This window comes from Rattus norvegicus, chromosome 17 (assembly GCF_021556685.1).
Source record: "Rattus norvegicus strain SHRSP/BbbUtx chromosome 17, alternate assembly SHRSP_T2T, whole genome shotgun sequence".
Taxonomy (NCBI): Eukaryota; Metazoa; Chordata; class Mammalia; order Rodentia; family Muridae; genus Rattus; species Rattus norvegicus.
In genome coordinates this window covers 73583350-73602147 of record NC_141550.1, presented here as the reverse complement: position 1 = coordinate 73602147, position 18798 = coordinate 73583350, and the positions used below count along the sequence as shown (strand labels likewise).

The window sequence follows — 18798 nt, the reverse complement described above, 5'->3', positions numbered from 1 at the left end:
TGACATTCTAACTCTAGCCTTTAACTTCTCTGACTTCCTTAAAATCCCATCTAAACTATAACTGGAATGACCCGAGACCCGAGGCTGAAGACCTTGGACACTGCTTGGCTGGACTTGAGGCTAACACGGTCAGTTCTCTGGGTGATGCCACGTGCTTTCGCCCACCAGGCACCAGCATCAGTGAAGTGCTCACTGGCAAACATCTCAAAGAGCAGAACAACGTATACCGATACGAACATCCGGGTGGTTCTGTAAGAACGTACCCCTATGGGTACAGTAATCAAGGAACCAATTTTCCATCTCCCCATTAGTGACTCCCTGTCCTCGTCTCCCTGACCTGCAGTGCGTTTAGTCTCCAGCCGTCTCAGCGGGAAACTCAGGAAGCCAGCTACTGTCACTTTATCCATGTCTTCTGGACATGATGCACTTTCCTGTTTATACTGTGACCCTAAATAACAAAGACCCACTATGGCTTGCTCATGTGTCACTCCTCAGCATGAGAACCACGTGGACAGTGACACATGCTGGAATAGAAAACAGGAAACAGAAACAGGAAGAGAAAGCTTAGGAAGGACAACGCTGAAGCGAGACTTCACAGTGGCACGCCACTGGGCGATGCCTGTTTAATTGAAACCATGTAATAAAAGTTTAAATACATAAAATGATTTTTTATCAAAAGAACTTCTTCCACTTCCCTGACCTGATGCATGTGGAGGACAGGCAAGTGGGAACTGGCTATCTGTAAGGAACGGAGAAATGGCAGGACCAACTCTGGCTGGTATCTTCCTCCTCAGAGAGGCTCCCATGAGCAGGAATGCAGCCTGGCATGGCTCCTTCAGCACGGGAGTCACAGCCTCAGAAGACGAGGAAGAGCAGGGCCTCGTGCCTGGGCAGCACGAGGTCTTCCACCGTGCGTTCCATGGCGCGCACCTGCTCTGGGGAGGCAGTCAGGAATGCCAAAGGCCCGATCCGCTGTTCTGCGCAGGAGTGGCACAGGTAGCCACCTTTGTTTTCCTTCCTGTTGCTCTACAAGGATGGATAAGAAAAAGAGGTAAGGGGACAACCTAAGGATAAAGATTTCCCACCAAAAAGAGCAAATTACTGTCACGTCTGCCAAGATGCTGATGCATTGAGGCTGTGACCCTCGCACTCTGTGCAAACACTGGTCACAGCACTATCACCTGGACTTAACTCTGTCCCTGTCCTTAGAGAGGAACAGATCTTCCAGGCTGAGCTAAAGACCGAGGGATGGGAGCTACTGCTGAGTGCACGCTCCATCTCCAGCACCGAGAATAAGAAAGGGATAGAGAACACAGAAAGACCGAACCAGGCCCTCCAGGTAAAAGCTCCCCTCTGTGTCTCGGCGAACCTGCACCTCCCATGCTGCAAGGCTTTAGCACACCCAGAAGTACCTGTCATTCAACCTGACTCCATCTCTGACCAAAAGGCAGACCTCACATCTGCCATGCTTCCACATAAAAAAACTCTTAGGGAAGCATTATACAAATTACTCCATTACCTTCTCATCCAGAACCTAGACAGCCACAAAACTCACAAGCAATAAAATGGGTGGAGTGAATCAGACCCTATAGTGAACGCACATAGGTGATAGGCAGTTTCCTCATGGTAAGGATGGTGTCCACAGGGATGGTGTTGTTGCACTGCCCCACACAGCAGTGGACCACTCCTGTTTTCAAGACGTTACTTGTCAGCTCTGCCTGCAAGAAATACTCCTGTGAAGGAGAGAGAGAATGAGAAGACCAGCAACACCAGCTCCAGCAGCTAGGGGCCCTCCACACCTTCAGACCCCAGAGAGCCACTGTGTAATTCCTCATTTTCTGATGCTCCCAACCCAGTACTACCGCTAAGAACTCAAGACTCCAGCTGGCTTTCTAGAGACATTGCTAGGTTTTTAAAAAACAGACTGATAAGATATGATAAAGCAAGTACCATTTATAATGACATTTCAGGACTAATTTTGACTTCACAGCCCCTATGCCCAGCTACATCTTATTATTTTAAGATAGAATCTCACTCGGGGTGGGGTTGAACTCTAAATCTTCCTGCCTCTCCCCGTTCCAAGGGCTGAAGGCACAGGCACACTTATGTGCGACCCAGAGATTCATCTGCACAAATTAGAAAGCAGGAGGGCTGAAGCTCAGGACGGTAAGAAACAGTTCCCGCCCAGTGAACACAGTTCAGCTCAGCACTCTCCGATGGGGTCCAAGGCCTGGTTCAGTCCCCAGCACCCAAGTGAAGACCAGCCCAGCCCCTCCTGTCTCCGCAGCGCCCAGCTGCCTAGCAGGGAAGGTTCTTGCAGCTTTTTTATCTGCACGTTGTCTCCATAGAAACACCGCAGCACACGGGAAGGGTAGAGCCTGGCACACAGGAGCAAGCACCCGACAGAACGTTAACCATCTCAGGTACAGGTGTCAGCGGGCCAGGGCCCTCCCTCTCAGGCTGCGTGGCTCCAGAGGAGCTCGATGCGGTGTAGACAGATTGCAGACTGCACGTGTTTGCTGACTACTAAAGTGTGACCCCACATTCTCTGGGTAACAACTAACTGCTTACTGAACTTTTCACTATCTGTGACCCCTATTTTGATTCATTTGGTTCTCTCCCTTGCAGGACTTTTCTACGTGTTACAGAAAACCAGAAGAGGTGGAAGCACTGTGATATTCCTTCCTGTCAGGCTGGCTGGTAGAGAAGCTAGGACTACAGATTAGTGAAGCATGCTGCTGGGTGTCTGTGAGGGTAATGCTAGAGACACTCAGATCCAATAGCCGGATCCATAGTATGGTATTCCTGGGGTGATATAAAGGAAGAGGTGGGGACCAGATGGAGCAAGCAGGTCACATCTGGGGCTTGACCTTCCCCTGACCGTCCCTGTATAGCTTTCTCTGCTGCCTCAGTAACAAGGGTGAGCTGCTCTGAGGCAATACACTGGTCCCATTGTGGTGAGCTGTCTGAAACTGAGCCGAGACACAACTGACTTTCTTTATTTAGTGTGTGTTGAGCATGGCACACAAGCCACAATAAAGTGACACAAACACTCAGTTCCTGCTGAGCCCCAACAACTGACAACCTAAACTCCTGAAGTCAGATTCTCGAGAAGGCCTCCCAGAGCAGCAGCACACACACGCCGTGTCTTCTCAGCTCGTAATGAGTCCACACACACGCAAGAGCATTAGGCAACGTTATGAGGAGGGAATCTGCTGACACTTTGGTCCCCTTCTTAGCTATCCAATCCTCCCAGGGCCAGGCTCTCTTACCCCCTGGGCTTCCTCTCCACCTTCACGTATTCTTTTCTCAGCTTTACTGTCTCAAGATGTCCACAAGGCAAAATCCTATCTAATTCACAGTGTGAAATGATTATTTTGCTCTATAATACTTCTCTTGGGATGCTGTGATATGCCAGAATGGTTTGTTAAAGGTCCAACCACTAATGCACAGTAATTCTGTGAGAAAAAACACATGGCAAGTTATAGAAGAGGCTGAAGAGAGGACTTGGTGGTTAAGGGCACTTGCTGTGTGATCATTTAAGAACTTGTTAAGATTCCAGCAGCCACATAACAAGATGGGGATCCTGCAAACCCCTGTAACTCCAACACTGAGGGATCCAATGCCCTCTTTTGACCTCTGCACATGGACAGGCACCTGAAGGCCCGCACACGTGCACCCTCACTAGCACACACAAATGAAGCATTGTGTGACAGGAACTTCTTGCCAATGAGATTGCTACTGTGCAATCCTGTGGGGTACTGGGTTGGAGTCAGCAAACTGTAGGTGGCAAACCCCAGACCTAGGCCTGTCCTGTAAATCAAGTTCACGAGAAGACAGACACACATATGCATGAAGTGGCTGACCCATAGCTGCTCTTATGGCTCTCAGCAGCGCTAAGCTGCTTCTCAAAGCACATGTGGCCAGCAAAATATAAACCATTTACTGTCTGGTGCTCTACAGAAAGTATGTGCTCAGGTGATCCAGGCACCACAGGAAATATGAACTAAGAAAAAGGCTCGGGTTCTAAGTTCTGATGAGAGGGCGGCCATACGCAGTGAGACAGGTCAAGGCTGGCTTTAGAAATCTACAGCTGATTCAAACTCCACAGAAAGACTCTTGGCCAAATAAACCTATCTCAGGGACAAGGAAAAGACAATGGCAATAGAAGGTAAAAGTCTGACTAAAATGCAAGCTAACCAGCCCTGTGCCAAAGGCTGTTGCCCTTTGTTATTTTAGGGCAAGAACTAACTTTTTTAAACTTATATATTTATTTTATGTATATGAATGCCCTATCGGCATGTGGATGTACATACCAGAAGAGGGCATCAGATCATACTATAGATGGTTATGAGCCACCATGTGGTTCCTGGGGATCAAATGACAGTGCTCTTAACCACTGAACCATCTCTCCAGCCCCTGTTCTGTTGTTACTGTATTCGGCACACTGGAACCAAGCCATCCTCATACCTTAGTTTTCTTTGCACAGAAACTAGACACACATGACTATGTCCAGCTTAACTGTGCTGTGCTAAGTCATATAAAGGAAGCACCTGCAAAGGCTCTCTCTCTAAGAGCTGACATTATCTTTCCCGAACACAGGAAAGGAATTCCTTTTGTCTACCTTTTAATCTAGACACAGTTTATGGGACAGGGGTTTCTCTTTTCCTCCTATGTAATTCTCATGCCTAGAAGGTGACTGGCCCACCTAAGAGATCCAGTGAACACCCAATGGTATCAGGGGACTTTTCTACACTATTAGGAACTGAGACTTCGAGTGTCCCTCAGTAACGATGGTAGCCGTCTCTAACATCGATGCCCTGGTGAGGTTCAGCGCTCTAAGGTCTTAGACTGTGGAGCACACACTACGCTGTGTACTTAAAAGAAGGTGCAGTGCAGGTGAATGGCCTCCCTGTGCAGTCTCACACTGTGGGACCAAAAAGCGTCCGGGCTAGCTCTGTGTAAACTTGACACAGTCTGAGTCGTTCTGGAAGACAGAACCTCGGACAGTTGAGAAATGCCTTCACTAGCTGGGCCTGTGGCTCAGTGCCTTGATTGATGATGGACGCAGGAAGACATGGTTCACTGTGGGCGGTGTCATCCCTGGGCTGGTGGTTCTGAGTACTGTGTGAGAGTAGACACAGGAGGCCTCATGGAGGAAGCCAGCACTCCTCCGCAGGCTCTGCATTAGCCCCTGCTCCATGCTCCTGCCCTGACTTCCCGCAGTGATGGGCTACGGTGTGGAAGTACAAGCTGAAGAGACCTGCTCCAGCCTAGGTTGGACTTGGCCGTGGTGTTTATCACCTGGCAGAGACACGAAAGGAGAAAGCACCCTGCCGGCTTTCACCTCAGTTTAAACTTCCAACTTAAATATCTTTGGTTCTGGGAAAGCTGCATGCCAGTAACTGTTAACACAAATTCACGCTTGGGAAGACTGAACTCTTTATACTTATGCCTGTGAAAAGCAGGACAGAGACAGAGATAAGGGGACGAGGAGAGGAAGTAGTCTGTGGAGGGTAAAGGTTGAGAATTACATAAAAGACTGGTATAAACCAGCTCACTTTCTTCAGTCTCCATAAGGGACTTGGCCCCACTGCCTGAACACTTGTGTTCCCCAGAAGGGTGAATTCTTTTTGGAAAGTCTACTGCTGAAGCAGCTGCCATTTCAAAAGGAGCAGAAGGGAGATGTGTAGTTACAGAAAACAAACTTGCCAGTTTTCCCACAGGGCGTGTGAATTAGCTGAGCAAATGCAGAGTTGAGAAATATATGAAAACCATTGACATTTTAAACAGACCTCTAACAGTCTGGCACAAACTCAAATTCTCCTATCACTTGTTAGAGCCTTACCTGCTCTGGTGACCTTGTCTCTACATTTAAAAAGCCAGCACCTTTTTGATTTTGTGAGACACGGTTTCTTTGTGTAACAAGCGCTGGCTGTCCTGGAACTCTCTTTGTGGACTGGGCTGGCCTCGAATTTATAGAGATCAGTCTGCCTCTGACCTGAGTGCCCGGGATTAAAGGCATGCACTACAGGATGGACTGTCTGGAGGACTCTTTAGACCTAGTGTTGATCCCTCAAACCACGAGTGGCTCAAACACGAGGGAAGCAAGTCCTGTCCCCAGTCCTCTTACCCCAGCCAGAGTCAGAATGTTCTCCAGTGATTTGGTCATTATAAGCCGCTTCTTGGCACGAGTAACAGCAACATAGAGTAAATTCCATTCATCCTCAGAAAACGACTCTAAAGAAAGGAGAACAAACAATCAAAAACCTGCCTGCAAAACTCATTTGTCATCCAAATGCTTACAACTCCCCACTAGCTTCCTTACAAACCTCTCAACATTTGCTAACTGTGTATACAAAGTTTTCCTATAAATGCCGAATTGAAAATACCAAGTAAAACCCTCAATAACGCATTACACAAAATACTTGTTTCTTTTTAGTCTTGCTACAGCAAATCTTAGATCTGTGTTAACTGCTCAATACCTGCAATAAACCCACGGGATACTAATGTGTGCAATGGAACCAATGAATACTATTGTCCCCCTTTCCTCTGGTCTGTGAGGCAGATGGTGTTCACAGAGGATATGTCACCCACCATGACCCCACTACTACTCACAGGCTGGAGCTGACTTGAGGTCTGTGCTCCTCCCACTGTCCTACAGTGTCTATCTGGACGAGTTCACTCTTGACTGGAACTGCCTCACATCATCACTTATAAGTCCACCTCCCACCTATCAGCTCCAAGCCTCAGTGCCTAGCAAACTGGGTGAGTCAATCTGTGGACAGACTAGAAGTTCCTAAGCTGTATGTACTCTGAATGGATAGGCTTTGCAATGTAGAAGTCTTATCTCAACACAACAGGTGTCCAAAAAAAGTACATAAATATTGAGAGAGCTTTTTGGTTTGGAAACTTCAAATGCTTTTATTCTGAGATTTAAAATCAAAACAAAAGCACTGCACTACAGACTTTAACGAAGAGCGTCAAGAATTCACTCAAACTAGAGATTGATAAGCAGACCCTCTGCAGGCTGGGATGCAGCGCCGGTCCATGCAGGACTCGCCTGTGAATGCCTAGCATTGCAAATAGTAACACACACAGGGGTTTTTGTCTTGGTAGTAAACGATAGTTTTGAGTCTGTGTGAGGCTAGGACACTTAGTATGTGATGATTCAGACCCAAAGCTGATGGGCATTTGTGTTCACAGGGACATCCCGACTTAATACCTATCAGCTAAGCTACCTGAAAGAAAGGCCCTGTGGAAGCCTGAATTCCCTAAACCCACAGCATTAAAAATCAGAAGTTTAGGATAAGGCATTCATTTGTTCTAGAACAGGAGACCATCTATCCTGTCCAAACCAGAGCAGTCACCTCCCAGCTACAAACAGGAGCATCCCAGGAGCTGAGCGCCCACCGTGTCCTTACCAACTCTGAAGTGAGGAAGCTGACCAAGGTTATGCCTGGCACAAGGCACTTTCACGAAATCATCCAAAACATGCACCGTGTCAAACTCTAACCCTTTGGCTTTGTGCACGGTGCCCAAAATGTACTCTAAAAAACAAACGCGGTAAGTTAGATGAGGGCTCCTCAGGGAAAGAAACTAGAGACAAAGCCTCCTTGCAGGTGTGTCCCTAGAAAAAGGAACAGGGAGAAGAGAAGGGCTGAGAAGTAGAAAATTAGCCGCAGGAACACCTAAAAGTATGCACTGGAGAGGCCAAGGTAGCTTTAACATGCCCCACACTCACTCTGCACACAGAAGACAGCGCAGCTTGTCCAAAGTTACACATGGCCATGTCAGGTCTAGGAAATTCTACTCCTTGGAAGTCGAATAGAAATAAAAAGAGCTGGTGGGAAAACAAGTGCCCTGCTTCCTTAGTTACTCATTATTCAACATGGTGCTGGGGATCAAGACCACCTTTCTCTTCCTGTCTGCCTTTCTCTTAAAGCACAGCCACTGGCGGCCACAGACGCAGACATACTTCAAGACCATCTACTCCTCCTCTTGGAGGGAAGGCAACGGCCGCTCTCCTTACCTGCAAAGTCCAAATCTTCTATGTGGCATCTCTCTATCCTTTCTACCAGTTCTGGGATCCTGACATTGTATTTTTCAACTACTGCGATCTTCGCTTCCAGCTCCTTGTCCTCTGCAGCAGTCACATACCTCTTGAAGCCACTGAAGCCTTCTTTATGCACCCATCTTCTGATGAACCTGTCTTTAATGATGAGGTCTCCTAAGGAGGAGACACATCAGGTGAAATGATCACTCACTGTGTGCCCACAATCAAGTCAGTACAGTGGCCTCTCTGTCCCTGGTTGGGCATCACAAGCCATATGCTCGAGAATCTCATCAATTTCACAGAGATTAGAAACAGTGCAGTCCAAGCAGGAGAGGCACCACAGAAGTGACAGCGTGTATGGCTGCCCAGACAGGCAAAAGAATGCAGGGGAAGAGGCTGAGAGGACCAACATCAGCAGTTAATGAGGCCACTGAGGAGGAGCGGGAAAAACCTGTCAGTACTTCTAAACACAGGCCCTAAGTGTCCCCTGAAGGGAGGAGAGCAAATCCAGGCCCTCAGTGGAAGAAGACCCTGACTCAGGCCCCGCCAACCCTCACTCACGTTTCCTCCGTTCTTCCTCTGGTTGAAGAAGAGTCCAAATGTCAATGATTCTGTCCAATCCAAATGATTTAATCCCCTGAAAAAAGTTTGCAGTGGAATTGTTGTTTTGCTTGCTTTTCATTAAAATAAGACAAATCCAGAGATAAGATCTTGAAATGGGACGATTTCTAGGAAACAGATCTCAAATATGGCCACAGCACAGAGAGCGAGCACGAACAGCCATTGCCTCAAACTCTACCACTACTGTAAGAGCCGAGCTGTGTGCTGTTTGCTCATCAATGCAGAGGCAGGCTCACAGCATCTAGAACAGACACACTGACAGCAGGGCTGGCAGGCAGACACTCACCGCTGTGTGTATGAGAAGCAGCAGGGTGTCTACTGGCCTAGCTCTTCTGTAATCTAAAACCGCTTCCCGACCGAGCCATGTTGGCCTGTCCTACCTAAGAACCTCCTGCTGGTACTGACTGTGTTGTGTCTAGCACTCGGACACCCATGCCCAGCCCAGGAGACAGCTGTGACGAGGGCTCCTTTCCTAACGAGGTCTCACCTTCGGTGAAGGTCAGATCTCATGCTAACAGTGCACACTGTAATTTACATCACGTGTGTGGTTTAGCACCATGACATGTGTCACAGGTAGAAGTGGATGTAGAAGAGGAAGAACGACACACTCCATTTCCAACAAGGATGATATTCCAAAATCACTACATCTTTCAACCATGAAAATGGCTGAACTGTGACTACTAGCTGAAATGAGAGGCGTCAGTACAGTGAACAAATAAACTGACATGCTGAGTGAAAAGAAAAGTATTTTTATGTGTACCATAACAGCAATAATTTAAACTTACACTCTTTTTTTTTTAATTTATTTATTTATTATATATAAGTACACTGTAGCTGTCTTCAGACACACCAGAAGAGGCATCTGATCTCTTTACAGATGGTTGTGAGCCACCATGTGGTTGCTGGGACTTGAACTCAGGACCTCTGGAAGAACAGTCAGTGCTCTTAACCGCTGAGCCATCTCTCCAGCCCTAAACTTACACTCTTATAAGGGCAAAGACAAAAACAACTAGCAAAAATATTTTTAGGTTCCTCTTTTGGTGCTAAAATTTCTATGCAATATTTACTTCAAAACAAAAGAAAAAGATATTTTACCTGAGTACCTAACACATAGTAGGCCCTCAAAAATTTTTCCAGAAACATCCTTTACTCATGTAACTTCCAAGTTAAACACAGCACAAACGTCATTTAATTTTAGCTGTCTGTGAGACGGGCAAGGGCATGGCACTATTTATCTGGAGATGATGGTGAGGCACACAGAGGTGGCTGCCCCGGCATTCATGTTAGCTACAGAGCCAGAGAGAGAGCCCAGGCAGCGACTCTGTGTTCTCAGGTAACTGGTGCTGCCCAACTGTGTTTACACTGACGGTCAACACAGTCAGAAGACCCCCGGGGCCAGAAGCCTCCCTTGCACAGTCAAATATAAGGAGAGTTCTCTTTCACTGCCTGGGGCACCCACAGGACTATTTCAACAGCAGAGTGTCCTGTCAGTGTGGCTCAGAGAAGAATCTAAAACCCAAAGGGTTTCCTCTGCAGGCGACCCTACTGAGGTTAGCTCTTTCCTGGCCTGGCCTCTACTGTTCCTGTGCACAGCATTCATTTACATTACCAACAAATGTACTCACGCCGATCAAATGTATCCGTGCAGGCGATTCTCCTTCTGTCACCCGGACGGCCTCGTCAAACACATTGGCATTGGTCCGAGACAGCAGAGCCACTTGTCCCTTTACATCACCTCTTATGCCACCTTGAGGAGAAAGCACAGAGTCCATGCAAATCAATGTGTAGACCATAAGTAGCTTTGGTGGGGAAAGGCAGAAGACCAACGGAGATCCTTACTCTGATGGTTCCCTCCAACCAGCGTCTTTTTCCTGACTCTCTTGCAGACATCCAAAATGGTAGCTCCCACATAGGCTATTTCCACACCAAACCTAAAGCTCTGTTGGAGAGATGACACAACAAAAGCAGTTAGCCACCTGCCCAGAGATATGTGAGCACACTTCTGTCACTGCCAACAGCGTCCAGGAGAAAGACATGGGAACCGGATAGGCAGGAGCCTAATGAGTGAAAGCTGCTGCCTCCATCAGCAGCAGCAGCTTCTCCTTTTAAAGACTTCTATTATTTTTAATGAGGGGTGTGTGTGTGTGTGTGTGTGTGTGTGTGTGTGTGTGTTAAACCACAAGGGAAGTAGACCCTCCTGGAGCTGGCGTTACAGGTGGCTGTGACCTAACACGGGCGCTGGAATTGGAACTGGGGTTTCCTGCAAGAGCAGCAAGCACTCTTCACCTCTGAGCCATCTTTCTAGCCCCGCTGTCATGATTTTCTACCTACAAACCCTGGAACGGTTTATCATCCACCACACACACCCACACCCACACCCACACCCACACAAAATCAGCATTTCCGTTCCTTCCCACTGTTTTCTGCTTCACTTGACACTGAACTTCTTGTCTCACCTATGTGACCCCTGACTTCTGTTCTCACACTCAATTCTGTCTCCCTCTGTCAGATTAACCTTGCCCAAACACTTTAACTGTTTTCTTGCGGTGAAGAGAAATGTAATACAGAGACAAGGAAATGCCCTGCTCCAAGGATCATCCACTCTCTGGACAATGTCTCTCTGCAGTGATCCTCTAACAGCAGCTGCTAACTTCATTTAAGAAAAGCTCCCCTCGCTGGAGAGATGGCTCAGTGGTAAAGAGCACTGATTGCTTTTCCAGAGGTCCTGAGTTCAAATCCCAGTTGGCTCACAACCATCTGTAATGAGATCTGATGTCCTCTTCTGGTGTGTCTGAAGACAGCGACACATCATGTTAAAGAAATCTGTAGTTGGGGATTTAGCTCAGTGGTAGAGCGCTTGCCTAGGAAGCGCAAGGCCCTGGGTTCGGTCCCCAGCTCCGGAAAAAAAAGAACCAAAAAAAAAAAAAAAAAAAAAAAAAAAGAAATCTGTAACAAAAAGAAAAAGAAAGAAAATGCCTTTTCAAGGCACATCTTGTGAGTTTTAAATTATGCAAAGGTGAAGAGAGGACAGATTTTCGTCCTTGTCTCCAAGTCCTCTTCCAAAATCAATTTATCACCTCTGCTTGTTACATGAGGATTTTTAGGCTGTGGATACAGAGCACACACAGTGCCTGTTTGACAAGCATAGGCCTTGGTTTCATTCCCCAATACCACAAAAAGAAAAATCAAAGCACTTGAAGTCAGGTGTGGTGGTGCATGCCCATAATCCTTAGCACTCAAGAGGTTGAGGCTGGAGGATTGTGGGTTCAAGGCCAATCTGGGAGGGAGACATACATACGTACCTAACACTAACACACACACACACACACACACACACACACACACACACACACACACAGGTCCTCTTTGAAAACAAAAGCCACTGTGGACAGCTGCCACGTTTCTCTGCCTTGCCCATGCTGCCCCTATCTCTCTCTCACCTACACATGCTCCTATTCTTCAACACTCAGCCCAAGACCACATTTTCTTTCTGCTGGAAAGATTCCAATCTTCCCAAATTACATTACCCATTTCTCTTCCCAAGCGTGCATAATATAAAGCAGGGTATACCTTAGTGCATGGCAGCAATGCTGCCTACTTCATCAACAACGCCTACATCTACAGCATGAACCATATCACACAGCCAACCAACAGGAGGAGAACAGGACTTTGCTGCCATAACCTATCCAGAGTGAACTGTGATCAAGCTATCTGTAAAACAAACATCCATACATGACTGGAAAAGAAGCAGCCTTATGCTCACTCCTATGTAACGCAAGGGGAGAAACGAATCGCTCTACATCACGCATCTCTGTGTGGCCGTTGCAGCAGAGGCATCTGAGTGCACCCAGTTACATCACGTATTGGTAAGGCATAACCTGGAAACCGTCCATGCCCTGCCTAAACCTGAGGAAAAGAACTCGACGAGTCTCAGCACACAGAATAGACCTACTTGACCAGGACTTCTAAAACTCTCAGTGCCCTCAAGTCAAGGTTCTGTCTGATCACACAATCCGAGGTAAGGCGGCAGAAGCTACAGGGATGTGGATGACCCATGGCTCTAGCTGTGACAATATACTATTCACTTGTTTATGGCAAATGAGATATGCCTTCCAGTCTGACACAGTCAGACCAGGAAGGGAAACAGAATGCTTGCCTATTGCTCTGGGCCTGAGGAGCAGTAGGAGCTCTTACCTGTGTGAGATAGAAGACGTGAGTGTGGGGGACTGTGAACAGGGCATTCACTGCACCTCGGAAGGTATAGATCTGTTGGTGGGGGTCTCCTACAAAGATCTTCCCGCATGGCTGAGACAGAACTATGTTCATGATAGCTGCAACCAATAGGAGGAAACGTGAGAACTGTCAGGTAACAATGCACACAGCAGATACCACACTAAAGAAACAAAACAAACTTAAACTAAGCCAGCCCAGGGCAGACAATAAAATTTTCTTTTCCTACATGGCAGGCTTTCTATAAAAGGACAAATTTTATCATGGGCATAGTAATGGTATCTGGTCCTAGGGATGCAGATTACTTTTATTCCTGGGTGATTTATTTTAAGAAAATATATAAGCAAATAAAACTTTCCGTTCTAATATTATAACGTCTCCAAAATACCTAGAAAGTTAAATTTTGAATACTGTCTATATTCTCTATCAGTCTACGAGGACCACCCTTTGTCACTCAGCACGAGGCTAGATGCTCAGCATCGTAAGAGCGACCTCGGTAAGCCCTGGAGGAAGAATGTAAATCTACCTCAGGGGCGGGAACAGACAGCCGTTGGAATTTTGGGTCTGATTTCTGAGAGACTAAGAATCATTTGCTCCTCTTCTGTATCACAAATAAGAATAACTTATTTCATATATATGTCCTCTTACATAATCATGATGCTGTTTCTATGCATTTGAGACTACTGATGTCCTGAATAGTTTATCACCTGGGGTACAGTCCTGGGCCTCATCCACAAAGATGGCGTCAAAAGAGGCAAGCAAAGGTTTGCTCAGCTGCCAGAGTTTCAAATAGCCTGGAAGAAGTTGTAACCAGGAGTCACAATCCATAAGCAAAGCAGTCCCCACAGACTCGGGAAGTGTCTAGGACACACACGGGGAACTGCCTACCGTCATGTGTCATTTGGTATGCCTCTTCTTTGCATTCCCCCAGCTTCCTCATGTTGTCCCAGAGTCGGCTTGCTTCAAGAACACCATTCTAAAAAGGAAGTGACACAGGAACCCAAAGTTTAAGACCCTGGAAGAGACAGTACCCTAAGATCACACTTCTGCTTCCACAGTGAGGTGGGAGCAAAGACATCACCCTCGAACACAGAGAGGCCCACCCCTTTCAGTGCTCTCTAGAGTTTCAACCCTGAGATCTCGAGTGCTCAGAGGGTGAGAGGCTGAGGCCCCAGCAGGCACAGCAGAGCAAAGATCAAAGACCCAACTGTATTTATAGACTTACTACTGACAATCCCTAAGTTAAGGAAGAGATTTTCTTTTACGAGCAAAATCTGTATAGAACCATAACCAAAAAAACTGAAAAGGGATTTCCAATCACTGAATAAGATCTGAGCTCTTACAACCTATGGGCGAGTCCTTTCTGCCTTCTCACCTGGTAACGGGAAAACTAAGGTGCATGATACAGTATACACTTGTCTGTATCGGAGCACAAGGGAGGCTGCTGACGCAGGAGACACAATCAGAAACCCAGTGGGGCTGTTATGAGAGTTAAGGGAGATGGATGCAGCGCTCCTTCAGGAGCAGATGCCACATGATCCCCAGTTGTCATGAAAGACACGTGTCTCGCCCACCTGTGACTTCTAGACGTGGTTCTGAGGAAATGAAAGACAAAGATCACAACAGGGCCCTCATTCCGAATACACTGGAGACTCACCAGCTTCTCACTCTGTTCAACCATGACTCTCTGTCCTTGGCTATTCTTGCACCAAATGGGCACATGATCGATAGTAAGCTCTTCATCAGCTGATGCAAAGAAGTTTTCTAATGTCTTACACACTAACTTGGCCCTTATGAATCCACCTTTTCCTTCAGCAAGGACAGAGTTGACCATGAAGGGTGTCAGCTTGAAGAGATTGAGCTTCTTCTTCAGCTGGTACCTGTCATGAACAGCACACCCCAGTGAATGACATGGCTCTTGCAGACACTGTGCTATGCACCACATCCCTCCTCCTTAACCACAGGGCGATTCCAGGCATCATATCCAGGAGAGATGGTTTCACAAGTCACATCTGAACTGGGATGGCCTGCCCTAAACTGTCATGCACTCACAAGCGACAGCCCAGAGTATATAACTAGTATACAATCAGTCACAACAGATGCTATTGGTTATGGTATGGTTCATGCTCCAAACAGTCCCTCCCCCACCCGATAAGATATGCACAGTTCTTTCTACCTTCATGTCCATAAAGACTCAGATACATGGTGGTTTCCCCATTCACCCTCCCTAGGAATGCCTAAAATCTTCAGAATTTTGACAATATTAAATCTCCATGCCTCATTCCAGAGAAACAAGAATGCCTCCTCAGTGAAATAGCTATGTGTGAACAAGTGCTTTTACAGTGAGAAGTGTGGGTCCTCTAAGCTCTTCTTCTATCTCCTGCTTGTACATGGAGAGAACAGCGGGACACTTTCTCATGCTGTGCAGGAAGTATGAGCCTAATGACGTCACATGGAAACAGTGACCAGGTGACATGACACCAGCACTTGCGATGCTCACTTCCGCCCGACGTGACTGTAGGCCATGGAGTGGAAGGTTTTGCAGATGACGTTGCTGGGGAAGACAAGCTCTGCCTGCTTGGCGATGCTCTTGTTGAAGGTGACATACAGAAACCTGCTCTGAGACCACTTCTCAGCATACTTGACCAGGGTAGACGTCTTCCCGGTGCCTGCGGAAGCCAAGAGAAAAGAGCGTGACCCTCTGATTAGGTAAACATGCACCAGGACCCCCAGTCAGGTCTTTCTGGGCACGTCCTTCCTCTGACTGAAGAGCAGAATTGATTTCAATATTGATTAAAGTCGTGTCTTGAAAGGAGTGGGAGACCTCACGTGAGATTAAGGTGGGCTGGGATCCTGGCTCTGGCCAGGCAGGAAAGGACTAGCCACTTGATCTCATGCCTTGTTCTGTTAGTTTGTAAGGACAAAGTAACCAAGGTTCCCAGGAGCAAGTACTCAGTTACAGCTGGATGTTGCTGCACTCATGGTAAACATGTCTCTGAAGCAACAACGTCATGCACTGGGGACTCAAGGATTGTTCTGATCCACTCTGAGCTCCACCCGTTCTACCTTTCCACTGCCCATCTGATCACTCAGCTAATCAACTTGTATTTCTCTAATAAATATCTCCTGAGTACTTTTCATGGTCACCAATGTGTCAAGCATTGAGAAATAATAAACAGATTACAATCTAGTTAGAAATAAACACCAATGCAGGGTGAAACCAGGCAACAAAGTGACAGTATAAAGATAGCACAGAGTATTTGAAGAAGAGGAGGAGGAGGGGGAGGAAGAGGAGGAGTAGGAACTAAAAACAAAACACTCTCATGTGTAAGTGAGAATCTGAGACCTTGACTCCTCCTTCCTAGTCTAACAGGGCTGCTTGAAGATCCCCATGAACAGGTAGACACACAGGTATTACAGAAAAGGACATGTGCTGGCTACTGTTACTGTACGGTTAACAGGTACAGTCAACTAACAGATTAGCCACATTAAGAATTCAGCAATCGGGGTTGGGGATTTAGCTCAGTGGTAGAGCGCTTGCCTAGCAAGCGCAAGGCCCTGGGTTCGGTCCCCAGCTCCGGGAAAAAAAAAAAAAAAAAAAGAATTCAGCAATCTATTTGGGATTCAAGTGTTTAAAAGGCCTTCATCAGAGAGACAGAAATGCTGAGAATCAACACAGCATGGGACAGAAAGAAAGGAGGAGAAATGGGGCAGGGAAGAGAAGGAGGCATCCTGGAGAGACAGCATCCTTTGATTCTGGTCTGCCACTTGCTTATTTAATCTAAAGTAAATCTGTCTGAACGTCAATGTCTTAAAAGATAAGACCATCTAAGCAACCTCGCAGAACACTGCACCATTGTAGGCCACTGTAGGTGTTTAATACATGTTGCTAGCCAGACACTGAAGTAGAAAAACAGCAGGAAGGGGTTATAGCTAGAGAAAGTAACACAAGCAGAAGTTCAGAGAAGACTCTAAATTATTTCTGCACACTCCAAGATCAGGCAGGACACGAGTGACTCCATGTTTAGGAAAGCAGGCTAAACCAAAAAGAGACCTCCAAGATATCACCTATAAACTAAGGAATACTGAACCCAGTTAAGCAGAGAAAACAACCTGCCTCTTCAGAAGACACTGCTGAATGAGAACGTACAACGGTAAATGAGGGACTCACCCTCCCCGACAGACTCCATAAAACAATGTCTAGAAACGACCTGCCTACATAGGAATCCAGTGCAGACAGGCAGTGGTAATGGCTGGCTGCTTTGGAGACTAACTAAAGCCATTCCATGACAGATCAAGGTCAGAGTGCTATAGAAGGGGGAGGGATGGGGACATACAGCAGAGCAGGAAGAAACAGCTACATCATGAACCTGACAGGAGCTCCCTTACCTGCAAATGCCATAATTTTTACCACCTGGAGAGGCTCCATCTTATGGTTCAGAATCAGCTGCTGTTCATGTGTTAGTTGGATAGATGTTTTCTTGCTATAATCATTACAGAAGAAAAATTAGAAAAATAGAGAGGAATTAAAAAACCAAGGGATGGCCAGTTCAAATACCAAACAAGCAAACTGAATACACAACAGTAGACCCCCAATACGCCCTCCTGAGTGGGCTGAATGTTCTGAAACTAGATTAAGATGCTACTGTACAGCTCAGTACATCTACTGAAACCACGAGACTCCAAATGGGTGAAATTTGCACAATATAAACCGTGCCTCAGGAAAGTGATCAAAGCAAACACCTCTTGTCTTCACACAAGGAGTCAAGAAAGGAAGTGAAGCCAGTGTGTTCGTGTCTGTAATCCCAACACTTAGGAGGTCGAGGCAAGAGGAGTGCAAAGTTTTTGAGTTCAAGACCAGCTTGGGCCACACACTGAGTCTTGTCTCAAAAAGGAACAGAAGGGCAAGTACACACCACACACAACACACATCCACACAGCACACACCCACACAGCACACACCCACGCACAGCACACACCCACACAGCATACCCACACAGCACACAACCACACACAACACACACCCACGCACAGCACACACCCACGCACAGCACACACCCACACAGCACACACCCCACACAGCACACACCCCACACAGCACACGCCCACACAGCACACACCCCACACAGCACACACCCCACACAGCACACAACCACACACAGCACACGCCCACACAGCACACACCCACGCACAGCACACACCCACACAGCACACACCCACACAGCACACACCCCACACAGCACACACCCCACACAGCACATACCCACACAGCACACAACCACACACGGCACACACCCACACACAGCAGATACGTACCCTGGCCAGACAGACGGCTCCTCTGTAACTTTGGTGGCCTGAGTACAGGAATTCTCCTGAAGATATAGGCAATAGAAAATGTTGTAGTGAATCCTAATGGGGGAAAAAAGCAGATTTAGAGACTTCCAAATGTAAGTCATCATCCATCTCATTTTCCCTCGATGCATTTCAACTCCTTACTATTTCCAACAAAGAATATTCCTATTACATTTCATCGAAAAAAAATGGAAAGGAAAAAATTTCAGTCTCTACAGCTGAGAAAAGCACTTCTGAGAGTCCCAGTTCAGAGAAACATGCACCATCACTATATGTAATGCCACACAAAGGAGACCAGGACATGCTTTTGAGGGAACAAGGGTACCATCTGTGGCCACAGAGACAAGCAGTCAAAACAGCAGAAGCTGCTGGAAAGCAGGCACCAATACCACTTCTGGGCATTTGAACTCTACCTAAACAACACACCCTTACTGCCAAACTAAGCCATTTGTCTGAACCTCAGCTGCTCTCCTACAGAGTTCTTATGCTGTGGCATTGGTTTCGAAGCATGAATAAAATTCCCCTTTAAAGGTTCCAAA

The 18798-nt window shown here is 46.9% G+C and overlaps 1 protein-coding gene across 18 annotated transcripts in view; it reads right to left on the bottom strand.

The window, feature by feature from the left end:
- Positions 1 to 586: 586 nt before the first annotated feature.
- The window catches only part of Fbh1 (F-box DNA helicase 1), a 38209-nt gene continuing 19997 nt past the window's right edge, over positions 587 to 18798 (bottom strand). For 11 of the 18 annotated variants that reach the window (XM_087590224.1, XM_087590228.1, XM_087590223.1 and 8 more), the window contains 15 exons: positions 18224 to 18316; positions 17297 to 17391; positions 15408 to 15576; positions 14565 to 14787; positions 13796 to 13883; positions 13615 to 13701; positions 12872 to 13008; positions 10517 to 10616; positions 10303 to 10424; positions 8618 to 8693; positions 8033 to 8230; positions 7425 to 7550; positions 6134 to 6240; positions 1602 to 1733; positions 592 to 1026 (listed from right to left, as the gene is read on the bottom strand). In XM_087590224.1, the coding sequence (XP_087446350.1) occupies positions 856 to 1026; positions 1602 to 1733; positions 6134 to 6240; positions 7425 to 7550; positions 8033 to 8230; positions 8618 to 8693; positions 10303 to 10424; positions 10517 to 10616; positions 12872 to 13008; positions 13615 to 13701; positions 13796 to 13883; positions 14565 to 14787; positions 15408 to 15576; positions 17297 to 17391; positions 18224 to 18316 (1924 nt within the window). In that variant the 3' untranslated portion in view covers positions 592 to 855. 18 annotated transcript variants of the gene reach the window in all.